Source organism: Plasmodium gallinaceum (assembly GCF_900005855.1).
Source record: "Plasmodium gallinaceum strain 8A genome assembly, contig: PGAL8A_v1_108, whole genome shotgun sequence".
NCBI lineage: Eukaryota > Apicomplexa > Aconoidasida > Haemosporida > Plasmodiidae > Plasmodium > Plasmodium gallinaceum.
Genome location: NW_021628228.1, coordinates 759510 through 785814, shown reverse-complemented (window position 1 = coordinate 785814; position 26305 = coordinate 759510). Strand labels below are relative to the sequence as shown.

General features: G+C 17.3%; 5 protein-coding genes across 5 annotated transcripts; 3 read left to right on the top strand and 2 right to left on the bottom strand.

Annotated features, from left to right (window-relative positions):
- Positions 1–187: 187 nt before the first annotated feature.
- On the top strand, positions 188–13279 carry PGAL8A_00397800 (conserved Plasmodium protein, unknown function; the record flags this gene model as incomplete). Its single annotated transcript, XM_028670332.1, has 1 exon — positions 188–13279. One exon carries the CDS (start codon positions 188–190, stop codon positions 13277–13279), a length of 13092 nt encoding a protein of 4363 aa, XP_028527095.1.
- Positions 13280–14074: 795 nt separating this feature from the next.
- PGAL8A_00397700 (cleavage and polyadenylation specificity factor, putative) lies at positions 14075–17032 on the bottom strand (the record flags this gene model as incomplete). Its single annotated transcript, XM_028670331.1, has 1 exon — positions 14075–17032. One exon carries the CDS (start codon positions 17030–17032, stop codon positions 14075–14077), a length of 2958 nt encoding a protein of 985 aa, XP_028527094.1.
- Positions 17033–18830: 1798 nt separating this feature from the next.
- Positions 18831–19181, top strand: PGAL8A_00397600 (trophozoite stage antigen, putative; the record flags this gene model as incomplete). The annotated part of the gene is made up of 1 exon (XM_028670330.1): positions 18831–19181. One exon carries the CDS (start codon positions 18831–18833, stop codon positions 19179–19181), a length of 351 nt encoding a protein of 116 aa, XP_028527093.1.
- Positions 19182–21769: 2588 nt separating this feature from the next.
- Positions 21770–23256, top strand: PGAL8A_00397500 (triosephosphate isomerase, putative; the record flags this gene model as incomplete). The annotated part of the gene is made up of 4 exons (XM_028670329.1): positions 21770–22486; positions 22689–22809; positions 22956–23050; positions 23143–23256. The coding sequence occupies 4 exons, from the start codon at positions 21770–21772 to the stop codon at positions 23254–23256; spliced, it is 1047 nt and encodes a 348-aa protein (XP_028527092.1).
- Positions 23257–23623: 367 nt separating this feature from the next.
- Positions 23624–25314, bottom strand: PGAL8A_00397400 (conserved protein, unknown function; the record flags this gene model as incomplete). The annotated part of the gene is made up of 3 exons (XM_028670328.1): positions 23624–24666; positions 24942–25022; positions 25245–25314. 3 exons carry the CDS (start codon positions 25312–25314, stop codon positions 23624–23626), a joined length of 1194 nt encoding a protein of 397 aa, XP_028527091.1.
- Positions 25315–26305: the final 991 nt, after the last annotated feature.

Here is a 26305-nt window from a genome sequence, read left to right as displayed (position 1 = left end):
TTTTTCTCTATATATATTTAATAATAATAAAATAAGATGATATTGCTACTTCTAGGTTAATATTTTATTTTTTTTTTTTTTGGTAATATATATGTATGTGTAATTTATAGAATTTAATATAAAATTAAATATATTTATTTTTTTTATTTAAATATATTAACTTTTAATTTAATAATGTTTAGACAAAATGAAGAGAAAAGGAAGTATAAAAAATTTTGAAATAGAAGAAATAATTTTTACTTTGTTAAATTGTTTAGACGAAGATAAGAAATTGAATCATGAAATAGTAAACACATTGAAAATATTCATTATGTATCATAAATGTGAAATTTTAAATTATGTTTTTTCTTTTCTACAAATACAAAAAGTAAGTCATGAAAATCAGAAACTTCTTCTTTATTTAACTTATGATTTTGTTCATTATTGCATTTATAATAATTTTAGTGATATTATTGATAAATATTTTGGAGAAAATAAGGAAAATGAGTTGAAACATGTAGAAAAAGAAGAAATAGAAGAGAGTAGTAACTTTATAGATATACATATATTTGACAATCTATTAAAATACACCTTTTTTGATGGTGATGAGTATTGTTTTATTTATACTAACGAATTAAGAAAACATAGTAATTCATTAAAAAAACAGGAAGATAATGAATTAAAAAGTAAAGTGCGTAATAATTTTGTAAATATATTTGCATATGATAAAATTGATAATTTAAAATGTTTAAAAAAAGAAGAATACAAAATATATTTAATAAATGAATCAAAATTTATATATAATATTAAAACATATAGTAAAGATATTAGTTTAGATTTAAATGATAACACAAACAATAAACAATTTAGAAAAACATCAGAGATTAATAACATTATAAAAAATATAATTAATTTCATTTTAAATGAATTTTTATATATAAAAAGAAATGATGAAAGACACAAAATAATAACTCAATTATTAATCTTATGCATAATAAAAGAAGATAATTATTTTAAAAAAAAAATAATTGAAAAAATTAATTATTGTATTCAATCAAATAATAATAATAATAATAATAATAATAATTCAAATATATATATATACCTTGAATTATATAAAGATATATTTATTCAAATACCACACTTAACCAAAAATGTGCTTATTGATATATTTAAAAGCATCCTCTCATTAGACTCTAATAAACATATAGATATAATTTATCACATATTAATGAAGATTTTTGGAAATATTCACTTTCCATCAGTTTTATATAATATCCTTTATATGAATAAAGAATATAAAAAAAAAAACTTTATATCATCAAATAAAAAAAATACAAATGTATATATTGAAAATGATGTAATCCATCTATCCATAGAAAACACAAGTGAAGACACATTTACTACTAATACTAGAGAATCTTCATTGAATTCTAATTTTTTAAATAAAATTAATAATAATAATATTTTTAATGATAATATTAATCAAATGAAATTATATCAGAAAAAAGTAAAAAATCAGTGTGATAATAATAACAACGAAGTTATACCTCCTAATACAAGTATTGAATCTTTAAATAGTAATAAAAAAATTGATTCCATAAATATAAGTGAAGATTATTCAAATAATACATTCATAAGTAAAAATGAATATAAGGGATATAAAAAAAATATTAATTATACCATGAGGGAAAATTATTTTAATTATTCAAAAGAAGATGATAATTTATTTAAATATAATAAAATTGAAGACAAAAAGGGTAGTGATATAAAACAAGAATTAAATGAAGATAAAGATGACTCATATGATGATGAAAAGTCCAATGCTAATATAATTAGTAAAGGAAGCTTGAATGATAATAATGAAAAATATAAGATTAGAGATGAGCAAAAACTTGAAAATAATAATAAAGATTATAAGGATTTATATTTTAAAAGAAATATAAACATATACAATGAAGAGTGTAATCAATTTAAGAATGACAACAATTTTGTTAATACAAGCGATAAATGTGTTAATATGTTGCATGAAAAAAAAAATGCAACTATATTTAAAATAGATACAGAAAAAATAAGTTACATAAATATTATAAGCACAAAACTTTTACATATATATTTTAATATAATTCTTAATATGAAATATAATAATGAGAATTACATTAAAGTTCTTTATATTATTTCTAAGATCTTACTATATGCAAATAGTGATGAAAATATTAAAAAAACAATAGAAATATTTATTTATTATTTTTTTGTTTTTTTTAATTCTACAATTAACAATGTAAGTATAAATGATATGTCATGTATTTATAATAATGATGAACAAATATTTATAAATTATACAAATCTAAAAGTAGTACCTGATTACATAATAATAAATAGCTTTAGGATTATATTACAAAATTGCATAAACAAAATTCATTTGGTAGTATCATTTACTAATCATATATTAAAACTATCATATTCTTTATTATATATATTAATTAATCAAAATTATGTGAATAATAATTCAAAAACTATCGTTAAAAATATAACATCAGACACATATATTTATACATTTATAGAAATTATGGAAATATTTAACATATTCATATTATGTGTATATACAAATAACTGTGTTTTTAACTTCTTGAAAGAAAAGTTGAAAACAAATAATAAAATTGAAATTATAGTATCTTTAATTATATTAAAGCAATATATATTATTAATATCAAATGAACTAAATACTAGTAATATAATTTACATATCTAATCAGAATATTCAACAAAAACTTACTAATTATAAGCGTTCATTCAAAAAATTAAATAGTTTTCTAGATAATGATCAAAATAATATAAATATAGAATTAATTATTCAAATAATTTCCAGTATATCTGAGAGATTTAGTTATGACTTAAATATTATTTATATTATATTAGAGATCAATTTAACGTTATCATATTATCATTATTTTAATTATTATTCATACAACCCAAATGCAATATTTAGTCTATTTCCAAGGGTTAATAGCCCATTATTTGTTTTGTATAGAAATGAAAATGATTCTATAAAAAAACAAAAGAAATTATCTAGGATGAGTAATTCTAAAAATGTAAATAACTCTATAAATCAATTTGAAATAAATAAAATAAATTCCTCAAAAGATGATAAAAATATATTAAGAAATATATTTAATAAAGAAGATATTACGAAACAAAGTGAAAATTTTTATGAAAAATATAACTTTAGTAGTAATGAAAAACAAAATTGTAACTATAATAAAGGAAACAACAGTAATCATGAAAATGAATTAAAAACATGGATTCTTATACCAAATAAATACATTATAAATATCTTTAATTTTATGTTAAATGTATTGTTAAGTGATGAAACATCTTTTAAGTTGAAAAGTAAAAAATATGGTTATTTTGTTAATAATGATGGTAACATTATTGATATAAATAACCCGGATAATAAAATTTTAGAAAATGGATTTATCTACAATAAAATGTTATTCGATACATATTTTCATTTTTTTTTATATAATATCCCTTCAGTGCAATATATAAAGAAATTGATTTCATTAGCTTTTCAGTATAATTTTTCATTATATTCTCCAAGGATATTATATTCATTATTACTAGAATTTATGATAAATATAAAGAATAGCCATAAAATTATATTATTTCTTTTAAAATCTTTAAATATTATATGTATATCATTATATAATAACATGATCAAAAAAAATTTAAGAATACATTCAAGATTACATTTTAATTGTTTAGTATTACCAAATATGAATAAAATTTTATCAGTTTTATTTATGTACTGTTTTCATCCTGAATTTGTTGTTTCCTTCTTAAGTTTACAACTTATTTCTATTTTAATAAGTTTTACACAAAATAAGAGTATTAATTCAATTCAAAATTTTACATATTTTGAATTAATATTTAATTTGTTACACATAAATGATGAAATAAAAACCAAAAGAGGTATAAAAGACAAATGGAATTTTTTTTTTGAGAACAACCTATTTAATAAAAATATTTCAACAAATATGAAAAATACTATTAAAAAAGGCAACAAGATATCTAAAATATATTATGATAAAATTGAAAGGAGAAAATATTATAATTATATAATAAAATTATGCTATAAAAAAATAGCAAAAACTATTAGTAAGAAATTATTAAATACCTATTTAAAAACATATACTTTTAAGCATAATAAAAATATAAAAAGTAAAATCAATTTATTTATTAAAGTTTATTTTAATATGAATCTAAAAGGAATAGGTGAAATGATTAATGATCAATATAATAATAATAATAATAATAATAATAATAATAATAATAATAATAATAATAGTAATAATAATATTCTTTATTTTTCAAATATAGAATCAAGCAATTATTATTTTATGAAAATAATGCACTTAAGTCACATAATTTTTAGTAGTTATATAAAAAGAGAAAGAAAAAAAGTTTTAAACTTTCAAAGTTATACTACTATGTATTTTTTCATTTTGATAGAAATATTAAGAATTATTCAGAGTAATAATGAATTTGAAAATACACTTTTTCGCTTAAGTATTATCAATATGATGTGTGTAATTATTAAATATTTTAATGAAGATTTTACTAAAAAATTAATTAGTATTTTTTTCAAACTAAATGAGGAGATAACTATAAATGAAGAAGAAAATTTATTTTTGACATTATATGGTCATTTTTCACAAATTTACAATTCTCATTTTTTTAATTTATATAAAGAAAAATGTACTACAACATATACTAAAAAATGTATAGAATGTATAAAATTAATAAAAAATGATTTTTATGTAAAATGTGTAAATGAAAATCAGTTAGATTTTAATAATTTTATATTATTATCAAACAAGTATAATGATACATTAAAACAAAAGAATATTGAAAATTTTTTAGACTATCTTAAAAATTACCAAATTACTTACGAAAATAATGTTATAAATATTTTAGCTTTGTATAATGGAAATAATAATAATAAAGAAATAAATGAGACCATTAGAAACAAAACCATATCGTTAGGTTCTATTGAAAAAAATTTTTTAAATAATAATGGGGCAAATAATTTGAAAATAGACTCTATTAATCAAGTTGAAATAGATAAAAAAAAAATAGATTATTTAGATGAATTAAAAAATAGATTAGATGAAAATAACGAAATAATAAAAAAATCCATAGAATTATTTGAAGAGAAATTAGGTTTATTTGTATTACAAAATGATATTAATTTTTCTATAAATAAATCTTTTAAACAAAATGTAGCTTCCTATTATATTAAGAGTTTATTAAGAAAAAACAATTTTTTTAATATTATTTGTTTATTAAATAACGTATATTATTCAGATATAGCAAATAGAAAAAGTAGTGCTTTCTCTATATTTGGAAAATCAAATGGTGTAATTAACGCGGAAAATATTCGTAATACATTAATATTAAGTATAGGATTATGCATGAAAAAAATATCTTCTAAAAAATTTGAAGATTTATATAAAATTAATGAATTTTATGTAAACAATAAAATATTCGATATTTACGTTGAAAATATATACATAACTATAAAAAAAAACAATCATATATTTGAAAATATATTCTTTGATAAAAGTAATTGTTTTTTTAATGATGCTCAATTAGTACAGGAAATAAATAATAAAAAGGAAAAGTATATAACTGATAAATTTAAGGATGATAAATATTTAGACACAAATTTAAAAAGAGCTATTTTTTCTGATATTAATAGCTACATTTATAATTGTCGTAATGATAATATTACTATTACTTCTTGTAATAATAATAAAAATATTAATGATAATAATGACAATGGTAACTATTATAATAATAATAATAATAATAATAATATCCATCATAATAATAAAATTAATAATGTCAAGGATTTACATAAATTTATGTCTGATGAAAAGGTTAATTTATTTACATTTCAACTTTTAGTAGATCCAATTATTTTCTCACTTTATCAAGAAAAAGAAATAAATTTGCAATCGAGTTTGCTAAAATCATTAAAAAATATATCAAAAAAGTTAAAAGGAATAAAAAATACATATATTATTAATAATAATGATATGAATATTCCTAAGAAAACAAAAGATAAGGAAAAGTATCCTATTAATAATAATGTATTACTTAAAGAAGACATGCAAACAGTTGATGACTTTTTTTATTATTTTGATATAAAAAATAAACATTGTTTAATTAAGGATGTATGTGGAGAATATTTAAAAGAAAATTCAAATAATGTTAAATTTTATTCATTCCTTTATATTTATAAATTTATAATCATATATTCTGCTTTATATTATTTAGAAAATATATATAACTTAATTTTCCCTATCACTAATATAAATTTCAATTATTTAAAAAGATATTCCATATATTTTAAATTTTTTAACAGAAAAATTATGAACAAAAGTGAGTTATTTTTTAAAGAACAAATAAACAAAAAAATTCATATAAATGAAAATAACAAAACTATCATTGATCATAATAAAGATGAAGAATTTTATATTAAGGAAATAATAAAATTGGATAAACAAATTAATTTAAAAGTTATATACTCTTTAACAAATAATAAAATATATAATGATTCCTCTTCTGAATTTATGGAAAACACGTTATCAAATGAAGTTGATAAAATTGATCATTTAAACATAGGTGTTTATTCATATGATATTTTATTAAACTCATTGAAAACTATATATTATTCATTGTTCATTCGTCATCCTTTAAATTTTCAGTTTGTTTTTATTATTTTAGCCATTCTTATTAATTTATTCTTAAAAATTGTATGGAACGAAAAGAAAAAAATTTATCAAAAATATCAAGAAAATGAAAATAAAATTAAACTAAATCAAGAAGGAAAAATTAATAATCGTGTTGATACAAATAAAATAAAAATATTTCATAAGAAAAATAAATTGTGTATGAACAGGTCATATGAAACAAAACAAAAAATTAATCAACATAAAGAAGATAGCATAACATTATCGAGCAAAAATCAAAAAATATTAAGTAAAGGAAACATAAAAGGGAAAGGCATAGAAAAATACAAAGAATCATATAATTTTCAAGAAAAAAACGCTATCTTTATGAATAGTTATAAAAAAAATAAAAGTTGTGTATTTACAGAAAATGAAGAAAAAGAAGAAGGTATATATACTGAAAAATATTTCAATAATTATGATGATAAAGATAATAATAAAGGCAATGATTACGGTACTAAGAATAGTAAAGATTATGATAATATTTTAAGTGAAAATAATATAATGGTAAAAAATCAAAAGAGAAAAATGGAAAAAAAAAAAAATTTTGAAAAAAATATTTTATTAAGTGGAGACAAATTAGGTGATTCATCATCTAATAAATATACTCAAAAACTTACAAAACCATTAAGTATCATAAAAAATAGAAAAAAATCAGGTAACAAAAAATTTACTAGTGCAAATAATAAGATATTTTTTAATTTGAGTGAATATGAGAAAATTTCTCTGTCATGCTTAAATTATATTATAACTATTATAGTAAAAATTTCATTGGACGTTAATTCTTTTTACTTTATTTCAAAAATAATTAAATACATACATGACGTTTGTGTATCAACAAATATATGTGAAGTGAAATTTTTATTTTTTCGAACGATAACTGAAATAATAATAAATTCTCCCTTATATTTTAAAAATGAAAATAAAACAAAAGAAAAATATAAAGAAATTTTTATAAATTCTTATGAAAAAAATGATAAAAAAGAAGTAATTTCTCTAAATGAAAACAATTCAATGGATGATAATAATAGTAAAAATGAAAACAAAATGTTAGTAAAAGTGACAAAACAAAATGAAATGGGAAATAAAACTCCTTTATCATTTAATTCATCTAATTTTGAAAGATATTTTAGTTTAATATTCTCTTCTGGTGCAAATATATCATATAGCAATTTATTTGATTTAAATAACAATAAGGATGATAATAATTTGAGTAATAATAAAAATATAAATAATAATAATAATAATAATATTAGTGATATTAATAAAGATGATATTAAAATTAATAATGATATTAATGAAAGTTCCTTTGATAAAGTGAATAATAAATATGTAGAGGAAAAAAACAACAATGAAGAAAAATATAAGTATGATAATGAAATTGTTGATAATAAATTAAAAGAAGAAAATGGATTTTTCAATGAAATCAATATAAATGAAGTAAAAAACAACAATCACTACTTATGTGAATGTATAGGCTTATTAATTCCTTACATAAAAGATGATGAAAAAATAATAAGTTATTTCAGTATTTGCTGTATTTGTATATTAATAGGAAAATTAAAAAATATAAAAGTCATAAATAAATCTCATTTTATTTTTTTTTTTTTTAATTCGATAGAAGTTCTTATAAATACATTGAATAAATTAAGGGAAATTAGTTATAAAAAAAAATCAATAAAAAAAAAAAAGTTGAAAAAAAATGTTATAAAAAAAGAAAAAAATTATGATCTTATAAATTATAAAAATAATATAACCGAAAAGAGTAAAGTTATCCCTTCTAAATTAATATTGTCTAATAATCACGAAAATTATATAGAGAAAATAAATGGAGATAAAAAAGGAAAAATCAATGAAAAAATTAAATACTTTTATGAGAATAGTTGTACCTTGAATAAAAAAAGTAATAAACATAAATATAATCCAAATAAAAATAATAAGTGTATATATGATAATGATAACAACTATTACAATGTATATAATAGCAATCTACATAAAAAATTTAAATATAGAAATATAAGAAATAATATATATAATGTAGAATTTCATAAAAAATTTTACAAGCATATAAATAATAGAATAAAAGAAATATACAATAACAAATATCAAATTAAATTTATAAAAAAATTAAGTAATATTAAAAGTAATTTAAATAAAGAAATTAATTTATTTAAACTTATTAACAAAATAATTCTTGAAGATTTTTCTAATGATGAAAAAAAATCTTACGTAAATATTCTCATAGCTTGTATACATAATAAAAACAAAAATGTATCATTAAATGGTTTAAATTTACTTATATATTATATATTGAATGAAAAAATTAGTAATTGTGATATGGAAATTATTATGAATAGGCTTTTTAGTGAACTATTTTATTACACTAAAATAAATATATTAAATGAAAAAAATTTGAAAATTCTTGAAAAAGGGGATTTAAACATAAGAAAGGAAAACGAATTAAATAGTACATTAAATGTATATTACGAAATATATAAAAAGAAAAAAAAAAAAAAAAAACAGAATATTATAGAAAGATCATTATATATAATTTTATTATTGTGCAAAAATTATTTTTATATGATCATAAGTAAAATATGCACTTTACAAGTTAAATATAATTACGAGCATATTTATTTTATTTATATGATTTGTAATAATGAATATTTATTAAATAAAACATTAGATTATTTATTTTACATATTAAACAATTTAAACATTTTAAAATTGAATAATAATTTAAGTAATATATTATCCTTATTATTTCATTTTTTTAAGTTTAGAAATCAATATATAAAAAATTATACGAAAAAATATTTCATTGAATTATTTTTAATAATATTTTATGTTTTAGGTGTAAAACAACTTTCTCATTTAAATAATAATAATAATAATAATAATAATGATGGAAGCAAAAAATATATTTTTAATGATATGAAATTTGACAAAGAAAATGTATTTAAATATAATGACAAAAATAATAAATCACTAAATAGCAATTTATATAATGGAAAATATATTAATAGAAATGCTAAATCTACTAATTCAAAATCAAGCAAAAATGAAAAAACTGATGATAGTTCTCATAATTCTAATAACGAAAATATTAATAATGATCATAATGTTATTTCTAATAATATTAATAATATTTATATTAATAGTAGCAGAAAAAACAGCAATGATTTAAATAGTAGTATTAATTTTATTAGTGGATATAATAATTGTATATCTAAAGATAAATTTGATGATGATAAAAATAAAATAAATAATGAAAAGCCATCTTTTTGTTCTGTTAATAGCTCTCTTTTTTTTTTAAAAAAAAATAGCATATTTAAAAATAATAAAATAAAGAATGTATCTGTGTATGAATTTAATAAAAAAATATATAAAAATTACACATGTAATATAAGTGTCAATAATACATTAAATTGCTTGAATATCATAAAAGAATTATTAAAATTAAATGGAAAAAAGAAATTACTAAATTACTATGAGTACCATAAAGTTGAAAAATTATTATATTATAAACACTCTTTTGAAAATGGATTAATAAAATTAATATATATTTTTTTAAAAAACAATGATTGTATAAAAATATTTAAGTTTTTAAATTTTTTTATTAAAAGTGATAATATAAATTATATAACTATTTCATTAATAATATTATCTCAAATTCCTATATGTATAAGTATAGATGAACAAAATTTAAAAATAATAGAACCTCTTATCAAAGTTCTTTATTATATTAATTGTAAATATAAGAATAATTTTATAACAAAGTATTTGCACATTGCATTTACTAATTTTTTCATTATATTCAAATATATTTTTAAATATCAATTAAAGAACAATATTAAATGTTCTTATTTATTTATAAAAGAGGAATACACTTTGAATATATTAAATTCTCTATTTAAAAATTTAGATAATAATGATAAATATATAATTAAAGAGACATTAAAGGCTTTCAAAGAAGCTTGTAAATACAAAAGTGAGTATTGGCCATCCTCATTATGTTCATCGTTTATTAATATATTAACTTATCCTCATATAATTCTGATATACTTAAATAGTAGTGAAACAATGGAGAAAGTTTATATATGTAAAATTCTGTATGAAATATTTAAAATTTTGAAAGAAGAAAAATTGAATGGTGGTAATAAAGATAAGAGTGCGTATAAATTAAAAAAAAAGCATTTTTATGAAATTACAACATACTTATTTATACATTTAGTAGATAAAAAAAATTCAGTATCACGAAATGTGTGGTTAGCTTTAAAAGAATCAATAAAATACAAATTCTCTGATTATGTTAATGAAACCCTACTTTTTTTTGACAAAAAACTTTTTTTATCTAATAATTTAAAGTTAGAGAAAGAAAATCTAAATGATTCATATAAAAATAAAAATTGTAAATTATATACAAAAAACACAGCATACTTAAACCATTATAATAAGTTTCCTAATATTTCCGATAATAAACTATCAATAAATGGATATATTAGTGAAAATAAAATAATGATAAATAAAACCTTAAAAGATATCAAAAGTTACAATTTTGATGGGAAAAAAATGAAAGGAAAAGGCAATAATAATAGAAGGAATAATAATAAAACATACACTAATATGACAAATAATATTATTGATGATAATAATAATTTAAATGACAAAGAATCTAAATCTTATAATGAAAATTACAAGGAAAGTAGAAAAAATAGAAATAAACAAACAAATAAAGAATATAAAAAGAAAAAAAAAAATAATAAAGTAAAAAATAAAAAAAAATATATTGAAATAAAAATGAATGAATTAAATGAAGAAAGTGATAATAGCCAATCAAGTAGTTCAAAACAAAACAAAAATGAAAAAATTAATATGCATTATTACAAACTGTTAATAGAAATTTTTATTCCACTAATAATATGTGTGGATACAAAAGTATCATATAATAAAAATTTATTTGTTGAACTTAATAGTTATTTATATTCTAATGAATTTCATTATAATAATTTTGATAACTTTTTTTATAAAAAAAAGGAAGATGATGAATTATATGATATTTTTTTTAATCATTTAAAGTTAAATATAAAAAATATAAATAATTTATATAGAGCTTATACAATTCTTTTTAATAGTAGAAGATATTTTGATAAAAAATTGTGGAATGTTAATATACCAATTAATGATGATGTTATAAAAATGATAAAAGAATATGAATTGAAAAACACTAAATCAAGAGCTGAACATGTTTTATTTGGTGATTTAAAAAATTATACACAAACAAAAAAAATTAAAATTAAGGGAGAAAATTATTCTGAAAATAATGTATCCAGAAGTTTTACTACTCTAATAACTAGTTCAATATTAAATACTTTATCAGAAACATTGAATTATTCTTATGATAATTTCTTTTATAATAATGATATTAATGTAAATAATGATAAATATAAAAATAAACAGAATAATGGTTCAATACGTGAAAATGAATATCATAATTTTTATAAAATTAGCCAAAAAAAAAATAATGATTATGATAATGAGCAACCATTTAAATATGAAAACGATTCAATAAAAGAATCAAATAACTTGTTTCAAATAGAATCTCAGAATGAATCTCATAATATTTCACAGATGGAATCACAAAACGAATTAGAAGATGAATTACAAATTCAATCATATAATGAAAACAATGATAATTATGAACAAAAAATGAAGGAGAATAAAAATGTTCATTATAATCATTTAAGTGAAATGAAAAATTTTACTAAAAAAGAAGATGAAAATGATAAAATTATATTTCAAAAGCAGTTAATACATGGTATTAAAAATAATATTATATTTAATAAAACTCCTGAATATAATGAAAATTATAATGCCAATTTTAACATAGAACCAAATAATGAAAACTACAACATTTTTATCTCAAGTAGTGAAGAAGACGAAGAATTAACAATAATCAATTCAAACGAAGAAAATAGTGATATAAATGAATATAAAGAACTAATAAAAAAAAAATTTAAAAAAATACAAATACTTAATAAAAGTTATAATTTTGTAAATCATTTTAAAAATGTACAAAATTTGGAAATGAATGAAAATTTGTTATATTGGGTTGAGACACTAAAATTTTTAAGAGAAAAACCGCATGAACTAGTTTCATCACGAGAAAAAAAAGTGATTAACTTTACAGATTTTTTTGAATCTTCTTTAATATGTGCACTAACAGTTATCAAATTTGTCTCTTTAACATTAAATTGCAAAAAAATATATAAAACCACTTTAAAATATTTCAGAAGTTCATCTAAAGAAGAAAATACTAATAAAGAACAAGAGATGGAAGAAATTTTTTTCATACATTTATTAACTATTTCAACTAAATTAGAAGCATTATGTTCTTCTATTAGCAAACAACTATGTTCTTTTTTAGAGAATGAAAAAACAGAACTTCATTTTCCTATAATTAAATCTTTATCTATTTTGTCTATATTGAAGCCATCAACTTAATTTTTATCAAATTAAAAAAAATAAATAAATATTCCAAATTCTCTTTTTTTTGTAAAAACTTACAAAATAATATCCATATATATATATATATATTTTTAGTTTTTATTTTTTCTATAATTTTATTTCTATATATTTTTTTTATTTACATCAATATTATTTTATTTGTCTTTACAGAGAAATTATAATAGTAATTTTTGATTTAAATGTTTAGTAATTTTTTTAGTTTTTTTTTTTTTTTTTTTTTTTTTTGTACAAATATAATTTATTAAAACATTTTATTATAATTATGTTATTTTTTTTTTTTTTTTTTTTTTCACCGTGTTATCTATTTCATATATATTTTCATTGCTTCATATATTCTCTTTCTTTTTTTTTATTTTTTGTATAACCTTTTTTCATTTTTTTTTGTTTTGTTTTATATGCTTTATTAATGTTTTAGTATTAATTATTTTCATATATTTTTTAATATTTTACTTTGATGTGAAAGTTTTTAATTTATAGAAATGAAAATTAAAAAAAAAAAATTAAAGTAAAAATTAATACACTAAAAAATATTGATAATTAAATTTAATTATTTCACGAATAGTTTAATATATATATACAAAAAAAAAAAAAAAATACAAAACTTAAAAAATGTCATTAAGATAAATATTGAATAGTTATACATTGTATATGTATGATTTTTTTTTTTTTTTTTTTTACATTGTATGTGTATGATTTTTTTTTTTTTTTTTATATTAAAAATAATCATTTAAAATTAATAAATTACTATTAGTTATATAAATACATATCACTTTAAGTATCTTCAATAAATTTGTGAATCGAATTTATAAATTTGTGAGTAACTGAATCAGGTGAATCATCTATATATGACCACTGAATTAGTAACGAATTATTCCCATCATGAATAGCTCTTAATGAATGAAAAGATAAAAAAAAATAAAAATTATCATTATGTTTTGTATTTTTAATAATAACTCTTTTCCCCAAAAAGTTAATCTTTTTTTTATTTTTAGCATTCATACTTTCTTGGAAAAATGTTATAACAAAGTTGTAAAAGCTTTGATATTTTATATTTATATTTTCTTTGAATCTTAAATTAAGTAAAGGAAAAGTTATTTTGTCTTCATTGTGAACAAAATTAAAATTATCTTTTGATTCATTAAAATCATCCTTATCAAATATATTATCATATTCATCAGTGATCCTCACATGTTCATCCTCTTCTTCATTGTTACTGTTAATACTATCATCATTATCGTTTTTATTTTTATTTTCCTTATGATTATTGCTTATTTTCTTATTTCTAGTACTTTCATTATCATTATTAGAACAATCGCTTAAATTATTTTTATTACCATCTAAGGAAATACTGTTACTTGAAATATTCAATGAAGCATTATTATCTGGAAACATTTTAGATGTATTTTTTTCTTTATTAGATGAAGATGGATTTTTGTAAGAAGAATTTAAATAGTTGCTAGCCAATTTTATGTTTTTTTTCATTATTTCCTCTTTTATTGAATTCTTATTATTTAACTCAAAATCATTTTTTTCTAATTTTTTTTGCTTTTCTAAGGTTTCTTCATATTCACTTTTATATGAATAGGTAGGTGGAGCAAATGTGTTTTCGCTATGACTACTTATGGAATTTTTTAATTGCATATCACTTTTAAAATTTTGAGAATTGATACTTGTATTATTAATATTACTTGTAGAGTTGTTATTTTTATCATTTCCTAATGAATGTGTTTCCACATCAGTAGATTTATCGTTGTTTTTCTTAACTTTACACACTTTTATATCTTTCATATTTGTACTTTTTCTTTTCCTTTTCTTCTGTTTTAGTTTTTTAAGAAAATTTTCTTTTTCATTTTGATTAAACAAATTTTTTATATTAATTACTTGGTTTTTATGGCAAAGAAAAATCGGAAAAAACCTTTTTTTCAAATAAGATATTAATGCTTTTTTTGAAAAAAAGAAAAGGAAAGGTTTTTGATGAATTGTGCAATGAAAAATATAAGAATTAAAGGGAACTGTTATATTATCATTATATGATGATAATTTGAAATCTTCTTTATCTAAAATATTCATATCTTTTAATAAATTACTACTTTCTTCTTTGTTGATTTTTAAACTTTGGAGTATTTTTTTATATAAATTATGGTGTAAATAAACAAAGTTTACATTTTCCTTATAAAAATTAAATTCACATTTTTGCCCAAGAGAAGGACACATAGAATTAATGAAGTGTTGATTAGTAATATGTTTAGATAACTTTTCCATTCCATTTTTTTCTCCATGAACAAAAATAACATTTTGTGGTGAAACATGTTTTATGAGTTGTTGTATACCATTAGAATCTGCATGAGCAGAAAAAGATAAATAAATAATTTTACATGACACCTTAATAACTGTATTTGCATCCACTGAAATTTTTCTTTCTCCCATTATTAATTTATGTCCAACAGTACCCTGTACACAATAACCAGGTAATATTATTAAATTTTTTGAATTACTTGCCCATGATTTAAAAGCTTTTAATGATAATCCTGTATGCAACATTCCTGGAGTAGCAAATAAAACCATAGGTCTATTTTCATTTAAATAGTTATTCATAAATGGAAATATGTTTGTAAAATCAAACAAATTTTTTTTTTTTGTAGATATACAACTACTATTTATCCAGGAGGAATATATTTTGTAATATTTATTTGCATTTTCTGTTAAACCACATCCAAAATATATAGGATAATTAATTTTCATTTTCTTCCAATAATCATCTAGCAATATAGATAATTCTTGAGCTCTACCTATAGCAAACACTGGAATTAAAACTTTACCTCCTTTGTTAACACATTCATGAACTAAATTACATAATTCTAATTCTGATGATTTTCGAGTTGGCCTAATATAAGTAGCATATGTAGATTCAGATATAAAAATCTCAGGGGATAAGGATGGTATTTTTGCACTTCCTAAATGCTTATCAGGAACTGTATTATAATCTCCTGTATATATAACACTGAAATTATTTACTTCAATTTTAAATATACAGGCCCCTAAAACATGTCCTGCATAGTAAGGAGTAATTGACATATTCCCTAACTCATAAGTCTCGTTAATTTGCAATCCTACAACTTTATTAATACAATTGTATATATTATCTTCGTTAATATTCCATGGATCCTTTTTTAAACAATTTATATTATAATTTAATAATTCATCTGATTTTTCATTAAGCATTTTTATTTGCCTTTCAAAATTTTTTTTTTCCCATTTCATATCTGCGACTCTACAGCTATCTAACAATAAAATTGGACTTAGTGCTTTAGTAGGATAACTCATAATTATGGTTCCTCTATATTTTAATATTTCAGTAAAAAAAGGTAATGCTCCTATATGATCCATATGAAAATGACTTATAATTACACAATCAATTATTTCATTTATTTTTTTTAATTTACTTATTAACTTTTCTTTGTCTAATATACTACTATTTACTATACTTATATTTACCTCACTATTTAAATTTTCGTAATAATTTCCTTCCTCAACTTTTTTTTCATATTTATTATCACTCACTAATAAATTAAAGTTTGGGTATTTTCTCTCATCCTTATAACCTAAATGACAACCACAATCAAACATAACTTTTCTATTTTCTAATTCTACTATAACGCATGATCTACCAACTGTTTGACCGGCCCCAAGAACTTTTATTATTATTTTTGTTTTACAATAATAATTCATTTTAATATAAAAAAAAATAAAAAAATAAACAAACTAAAAATATTGTAATTTCAAGGGATACGTTTTTATGTAGGAAATTCTTATATAGGAAGGAATCCCATTAAAACAAAAATGAAAGATAAAATATCAGTAGGATACTAAAAAAATATATATATAAAAACTTGCAAATGGTATTTTTAAAAAAAAAAAAAAAAAAAAAAAAAAAGAAATATGGCTAGCATTGCAAATTAATTTTGTATTGTGACATACTTCGTAAATTGATATATTCTTTTAAAAGAATTAGTAAAATCATTTTTAATAATTTGTAAGTTTTTTATTTCTTTTTTTTTTTTTTAGTTAATTGTACGGACAATTTTGTATTATTTTTTATAAGAAATTCATATAATTTTATAATTCTTTCATATTTTGTTATTATTTCAAAATAGTTAGAATTTTGTTAAATTTTAGAGAACATTTACATATTTGTGAAATAAAAAAGCTTTCTATAACAAAAAGCAATAAACATTTTTCTCTAATTTTTCTCTAATTTTTTTTTTTTTTTTTTTTTTAATATTAAATATATTTTTCTGAAATAAAAAAAAAAAAAAAAAATAAAAGTATTTTTAATTCCCAATTTTTTGTAATAATTTATATGTGGTAAATTATTATTGAAGTATTCTTGATATTAAGAGAACAAAATATAAACATAAAATTTTTTTAATTTTGCATTTTTAAAAATTTTTTTTTATATATAACTATTTTACTTCAAAATTAAAAATTTTTATTTTCCTTGAATTTAATATTTAAAAGGGTCAACTTTCTTCTTTTTTATTTTTTATTAGAATATATTTCTTTGTAAAAAAAAAAAAAAAAAGAAAAATATGTATTTATAATATAGATATAGATATAAATTTTAATATATAATAGCTTGTATTAGTACCCAAAAATAATTAAAATATAGGGATTTTATGATATATGTTTCATATTTTGAAAATTTATCTTTTTTTCATACAGTCATATCACAAATTTATAAAATTTTATAAAAAGATTTGATGAAATTTCTTAATGTAAATGTTTATTAATAAATCTTATAATATTGTTAATAGATACACTTAAGTAAAAATTTAATAAAAAACTAATTTTTTTCTTTTTAAATTATTGTTGTAAAGAATTCTCAAGGGAAGGGTATAATACAACTTTTGGTAGTTTTAATGAAACTTTTAAATTAAGATTTTTCATTTATATAATGAATTTTACTATTGTTTTTGTAAACTCACAATAAAAAAAATTTTTGTAAATAGTGAATTTATGTAATTAGATCTTTTTTAAAAGAAACTAATATATTTAATATTCAATGTTAAGCGCAAAAAATTTTCACAGTATTAAGAAAAAAATGTATAATTAAACATTTAATTAATTTTTGAATTAAATATATTTATTATTAAGATGGGTAAGGCATTTAAATAGGTGTGTGTAACGTTGCGTGCATATGCTATTTTTAATTTTATATATGTATACATATAATTTTTCTCTTTTTTTTATGTTTTTGTTTTTTCTCGTTTTTTCTCTTTTTTTTTTTTTTTTTTAATTTAGAAAAAACTACTGAATTCTTTTAATTAAAATATTTCATTTGGTTTTAGTTAAAATATGAACGCTTAACAAAAAAAGTAAATCTATAAAGTTGTGAGTGTTGTAAAATTTGTTGAATTGAAATAAACTTTTTTTTTCATTGAAATTTGAAAATATATGTGCATACTTATATTGATGTAAACTACCAATATAAATTATATAAAAAAAAAAAAAAAATCAATACTTAAAAATGGTTTTAACTGAAGGTTATTTAACAAGATTATATAAAAGTCTCTATATTAATGAAAAGGGAATAAATGTAAGGAAAGGTAGCAGAAGTAAAAAATTATCGTTAAAAAATGAAACGTCATCGGAAAGTAGTTACGATTTAAAAAGTGATTCAGTAGATAATAGTATGAGTGAATATCAATTTGAAGTTTTTACATCATTAAATGATAAAATTAGAACTCCAAAAAAAAAAAAGATAAATAAATGTGTAAATACATCTTCTCTAAAACATGAACACAATAATTTTTATGCAACAATTACAATAAAGTGCAAAGAATGCGATGAACAATTTACTAGAGATTTTGAATTTTAAAAATAAAAATAACTATTAATTAAAACATAAAAAAGAATAAATATTCATAAAAACAACATTTTTACAATTAAAATAAAAAAAAATAAATAAATAATAAGTAATATAGGAGCAATGACAAAGTAAACTTTAATTAAAAGCATTTAACAAAATTATAAAAACATATTTAAAATCTTTTTTTTTAATTAGTTAAACTATTCATCTATTTTTTATTCTTTTTTTTTTTTGTTTTTTTTTTATTAATTCATTACTTCATTAACTACTTTTTATGCTTTTTTAAAATATATATATATATATAAACTATTTAATAAATCATTAATTTTATTAAATTACCAAATGAAGTCTATTATTTTTTGTCACAAAGTTTATTGTGAACAATTTTCCATTCTATATTTTTTGTTATTTCTTTTTTATAAATTCTACATAGCAAGTATTAATTTTTTTTTTTTTTTTTTCTTTACATCAATCTATGTAATATTTAAAATTTTGCTTTATAAATATTTATGTTTGTATTTAAATTAATGCAAGCCATTTTTGATAATATGATGATACATATTTTCTGTATGTACGTATTTTATATTGTATTAATTTTTTTAATTATTTAAAAGTTTGTGAATTAATTTTTTTTTATTTTTTAATCTTTTATTTTATAAAGTGGTTATCATTTAAAAAAAAAAAAAAATATAGTTATGTAACATATGTAATTATTTAAAAGAATTGTTTAAAAATTTATAACTTTAAATAAATATCATTTATATTTAAATGAAAAACTAAACCATAAATGACATATATAAACAAAAAAATAATTTTAAATATAACAGTAATACAATCCATTTAATACTTTAACTATTACAAGATAAAAAAGTATTAGTAGCAATATTTAAATTATACTAAATGTGTATCATTCTTTTATTTTATCCTTATTAATGCAATGTAAATCTTTATTAGAAATGTAAATTCTTGAGTTATTTAGCATAAAAAAAATCATATTTATATTGTAAATAAATATTTCTAATGTAAATATTCTAATAATAAAAATTTTCATAAAAAAATACAAAAAAATAAAATAATTTCATAGATATTGCAGAGAATACTTATAAAATGTTTTCTACAAAAAAAAAAAAAAAAATATTTTTTATATTTTTCGAATTAAAATGTAAAATCTTAAAATAAATTATTGGAATTATATTTTAATATATAAATAAACGAGAAAAGCTATTAATTGTAATCTTTGTTAAACAAACACAAAAGAATTTTTAGTATATAAAAAAAATAAATAAATAAGATGGTATTAAGGAGCTTATCTAATTTTTTCTTTTCTTTATTTATACATTTATTTTTCTATTTTATCTTCTGTTTTAAATCATCTCTATATTTAATAATTATTTATATTGTACATCTTATATATTTTTATCTATAATAAAACTTCAAATTAAAAGGAATAATAAAGAAAAACAAATTGAAAATAGTTGAATTCTTAATTTAAAATCATAAAATAATTATTATGCATGTTTTGACATTATATATATATATATATATACTTTTTATATTATTAAAAAATGTGAAAATTACATTTATCCTTTTTTTGTGGAAATAACGACTAAATTATGATATTTAATTTTTTTTTATATATTTTTTTAAGTTTTATTATTATGTTATATAAAGAGTAACACATATTTTTATATGTAAATTAAAAATAAAATAATTTTATGAAATATTTGTCTTAATAGTAAATTATAATACGTATACATTTATATATAATAAAGTCTCTCTTTAAATATATATATATATATATAGTATTTTAAGAATTTTTTTTTTGTAAATAGATAAAATTCCTATTTTCATAAATATCAGTAACATTCTTTATTTAATAAAAATAAAATATAATGAATGCTCATATATAGTATCTATTAATATTTTACTAGATTAATATATTCTTTATATCTTCATTTTTTAGATTTTTTTTTTTTTTTTTTTTTTATGTTTTTAATTCATTTATTTATTTTATTACTGTATTTTTTATGTAATAATCATAGATTGTTTCATATTTTATAACTATATATATACATATTCAATTAATATAGATGCATATATTTTTATATATATTGACATATGAATTATTTATGTATTAAAATTACATTCTTTTTAATAAAATACATAATTTGAGACATAGAAATTCCAATTTAAATGTATTATATCTTAATTATAGTATTTATATATATCAAATAACTTTATTTTATTCATTCTATTTTTATATAATGATATATATAAATAAATATATATTATGTTGTTCCTAATATAAGAACATAACATATATATATATATTTTTTTTTTTTTTTTTTTTTTTTTTTTTTTTTTTTTCTGTTGTTTAATGCATTAACACTATTTTATCAATGTTTCTTCTACTGTATTTAATAATGTGAAATTATTATTTTAATTTTGAAAATAGTTTGGTTTACTATTTAGATTAAGTTCTTAGTAGTATAAAGGATGTTACACTAGTATATTATTTTATTAAATATATATAAAAAATATATATTTATAATAAATTTAAACCTCTCTTTTTTCTTTTTTTTTTTTTTTTTTTTAATATGCAGAAAAAAATATTATTATTATATATATATTTGTTCAATTTATATTACATAAAATTAAGTAATTGTCTATCAGAATATTTATATAAATTAAAAATAAGAAAGAGATATTTTATTTCACCAAAATGTATATTAAAGGTAACTAAAATTAATTCTGATGATAAATATAAATTAAGCAAAATAAAAATAAAACATGCGAATAATAAAAAATTAATTAAGACATATTCATTAATTAATAGTAATATTGGTGAAATAAAAAAAAAAAAGAAAATTATTATAGGAAATTGGAAATGTTATTTATCAAAAGAACAAGCATATAAATTAATTGATACAATAACACAAATTAAATATTCTAGTTATATTGATTTAATAATATCTCCTAATTTATTATATATTCCATATTTACAACAAAAAATAAAAGAGAATAATTCTAAGATAATCACATGTTCTCAAGATGTCAGTTTAGTTAATGGTTTTGGTCCTTTTACAGGAGAAACAACAGCCAAATTAATTTATGATTTTGGTAATAAATATACTATAATTGGTCATAGTGAAAGAAAAAAGGGATTTTATAATAATGTAGAAACTATCGAACAAACAGTTTTAAAAGTCTATAATGCAATTCATTCCAAATTAAAAGTTATATTATGTGTCGGTGAAGATTATGATTATACAAATTTTCATCTTTTTTCTTCAAAAATAAAAGAATTGCTATCTGTAAACAAAAAATAAATATACATAAAAGAAAAAAAAATAAAAGATAAAAAAATTTATATAATATTATTTATATAATATTATTTATATAATATTATTTATATAATAATATTTATATAATAATATTTATATAATAATATTTATATAATAATATTTATATGTATTTTTTTATTTAATTATATATATATTTTTTTTTTTTTTGAAGATAATTAAAAAAAAAATTTCAAAGAATGAAATGAAGAATATAATAATTGCTTTTGAACCAAATTTTGCTATCGGAACAGGAAAATCTGTATCATATAATATTTTAAATGATTGCTGTTTAGGTTTAATTAAAAGAGAAAAAAATAAACAAAATAAAATATTTTAATAAAATAAAATTTATATATTATAATATTATATTATTATAAATATAACATTTATTTTTATTTTTTTATTTTTTTTTTTTTTTTTTTTTTTTTGTAATTATAAGATATAAAAAAAAATATAGCTAATGAAATAAGTCCACAAATAAGTGATGACATATCAATAGTTTTTGGTGGATCTATAAATAAGTCCAATATGAAAGTACTCTTTTGATAATTAAAAAAAAAAAAAATTCCTTTTTCTTTTTTTTATTTACTTAATATTTTATTCTTTTTTCTTTTTTTTTTTTACAGAATTATATAGGTAATACCATTAGTGATGGTTTCTTAATAGGAAAAGCTTCATTAGACGAAACTTTTATTGATATCATAAAATACGTTGATCAATATGTTTTGTCCAACATTTAGAATTTTATTATTAAGTTGAATATTAAATTTATATAATTTTAAATGCGTTAATACAAGAATAAATAATAAAATTAATTCCTGAAAAACGAACATTAAGTTTTTATTTTACCTGCTTTTAATTTAAATTTTAATTTTTTTTTTGTAAATATAAAATATACAATAATTAAAAAAAAATATTAATTAAAAAAAAAGTTAAAAATATATTAATATTTTAAGATACAACATTAAAATAAAACATTTATGTACACATGTTTATAATAAAAAAAAAAAAAAGATAAACAAATATATATATATATATATATATATATATATATATATATTATAAAATATAGACATTCAAAAAATTATTAAAAAAAAAATCAAATAATTACATTTTTATAACTTTTATTTTTTTTATTTTCTTTAAATTTTTTTTTTTTTTTTTTTCTTCATATTTTCTTTGTTGTTCTGCTGACATTTTATCAATTTTCTCTTTTTCCTCTTGTATCTTTTTTGCTTTTTTTTTTTCTTGAATTTCCTTCAATTCTTGTTTCCTTTTTATATCCTCCTTTTCAACTATACTTCTTAATTTTTTTACATGATCTCTTACTTTCTCAGATAATTCAATACAATGACAAGCATCAATCATATATATAGAGAAGTTTATTAATTTTCTTAGATCTTCTACATTTTTTGGTATAATAAAATTTAAATAACAATATTTGTGCTTTTCAGTTTTATTATTTTCGTTCTTTTTATCATTTGTTTTTTCTTCATAATCATATAAAGGAATGTCAGTAATACAAATATAATTTATATATTTATCATGGCTATTTATAAAGTTTAAAATTCTTCCACTTAAAACTAAATCAGTAATTTCAGATGAATCTCCTTTTACATCATAAATTTCTTTTAACTCTTTTTTGTTTATAAATTTTGTGTACTTATTTAAGATAGGGAACGCATTTTCAACTTGTTTTTTTTGATTTTTTTTATATATGCATAAAATATTTTTATCTAATTTTTCAAAATTTATAGCTATATTCATTGTATCATTTTGCTTAATAAAATAATGCAATACATAATATCTCCAAATGCATTGCCTTTTACTTAAATTTAAATTAACTAAATAAAAATTACAATTTTTTCTCCCTGTGCAAAAAAATTCATAATTATCATATGATTTTTCTAATAAAAAAGATTTTTCATTACCTATTTTTGCAAAATTTTCTATAAAAATATCTTTACAGGATCTTAGCCAATATAGTGCTACAAATTTATTTTTTTTTTTTCCTATTATGCCGTTAAGTATTGCAATAATTAGAATACATATGAATAAAATAATTTTATAATAAAAAAGCTTCTCATTTTCTCCTGTCCATTTAAACATTATTTCTTTTATATTGTTAGTATTATCAACTATATTTTCATCTATGTAAACGTAAAAAAGGAAAAAAAAAAAAAAAATAGTATTAAAACTTTAATAAATATATATGCTTTTAAATGGGTTCTATTTTATTTTATTTTTTTTTTTTTTCAAATAACGCCTAATACTTATTAATAAATACATTTAAATAATACATTACTCAAATGAAAATCATATGTATATATATATATATATAGATTTTTATTCTTTTTATTCTATTATTTACATCAATATTAATAAACAATTTAAAATTCTATTTTTTCATTTATTTTTATTTTACCTCCTGAAGTTTTTAATGGATCTATATCACTGCTATTTAATTCATCTGATTCTTCAATGATAATAATATCATCAAAAATGTCTATAAAAACAAAAAAAAATTATTCAATTTTATATATTAAAAAAAAAAAATAAATAAATAAAATGTTATACTATTTATATATGTTTTGTTATTAATAAAAAAAAAAAAAAAAAGATAAGAAATCTACAAAAATGTTATATGAAAGAAAATATTTTTAAATTATAAAATAAATATATCTAAAATATTTCCACATATAATTTTACAAAATTAATTTTAAGTTACCATTGGAACAAATCAAATAAAAAGAAAGATATATAGTAAAAATTAAAAAAAGTGTTGTAAATTTACGCATTTGTTTAGTTTTTTTTTTTTAAAGAGATATTAAGAATAAAACAATTTATTATAATTTTGTTTTATTTTATTTTATATAATAAATAAAAAGTATAAATTTATTCATTTTTTGAGTTGTTGACTAACATTATTATATTTATGAAAAATCTCAATTGTGGTATTTTACTTGAATTTAAAATTTTATATAATTTTCTTAACTAAATTTATTATTATTTCATTTTTTTTTTTTTTTTTTTTAAAGCTCAATATTTTTTTATGATCATGATAATTTAAATTATTCTTTTATTTTAATTATGGTATTGGTGTATTTATTTTTTATTTTTAAAAATTAGTACTTTATTGTTAACTTTCATAATTTCTTATGGTATATTTTTATTTTTATATATATATTAAATATTTTTTCATTATATTCTTATGAAAAAACTATTAATAAGAAATATTTGAATATATCAAATAAAGTGAATATATAAAAGTTTTTACTATAAGAAATATTCTTTTAAATTTAATAGTACTATTTAAATTTTTTTTTTTTTTTTTTTTTTTTTTTTTGACATTTTTATTTGTCTTTCATAAACTTAATGGATATATATAATAAGTTATTTTCCATTAAATTAGAAAAAAAGGAAAGAAAATGTCGTATTTATTTACTTTTCTTGTGTAATTATTCATGTGCATCATATATATAGTATTTATAAATTTAATAACTTTATTTTTTTTTTTTTTTTCTATCAAAATTTGGTTTACACAACACTTTAAGTGATTTTTTTTTTTTTTTAACTTGTTTATAGACCTTTTTTCATTTTTTTATCTTTTTATTTAAAATGAAAAAATTTGATGTATAAATTTACTAATTTTTCATTTTATTACTATAAATTTTTTTATATCTTCAATTTACTATTTTATTTTTAATTATTTATACGTGTATACTGTTTTTTTTTTTTTTTTTTTTTTTTTTATTTTTTTTTTTTTTTAATAATTACATTTTTTTTTTT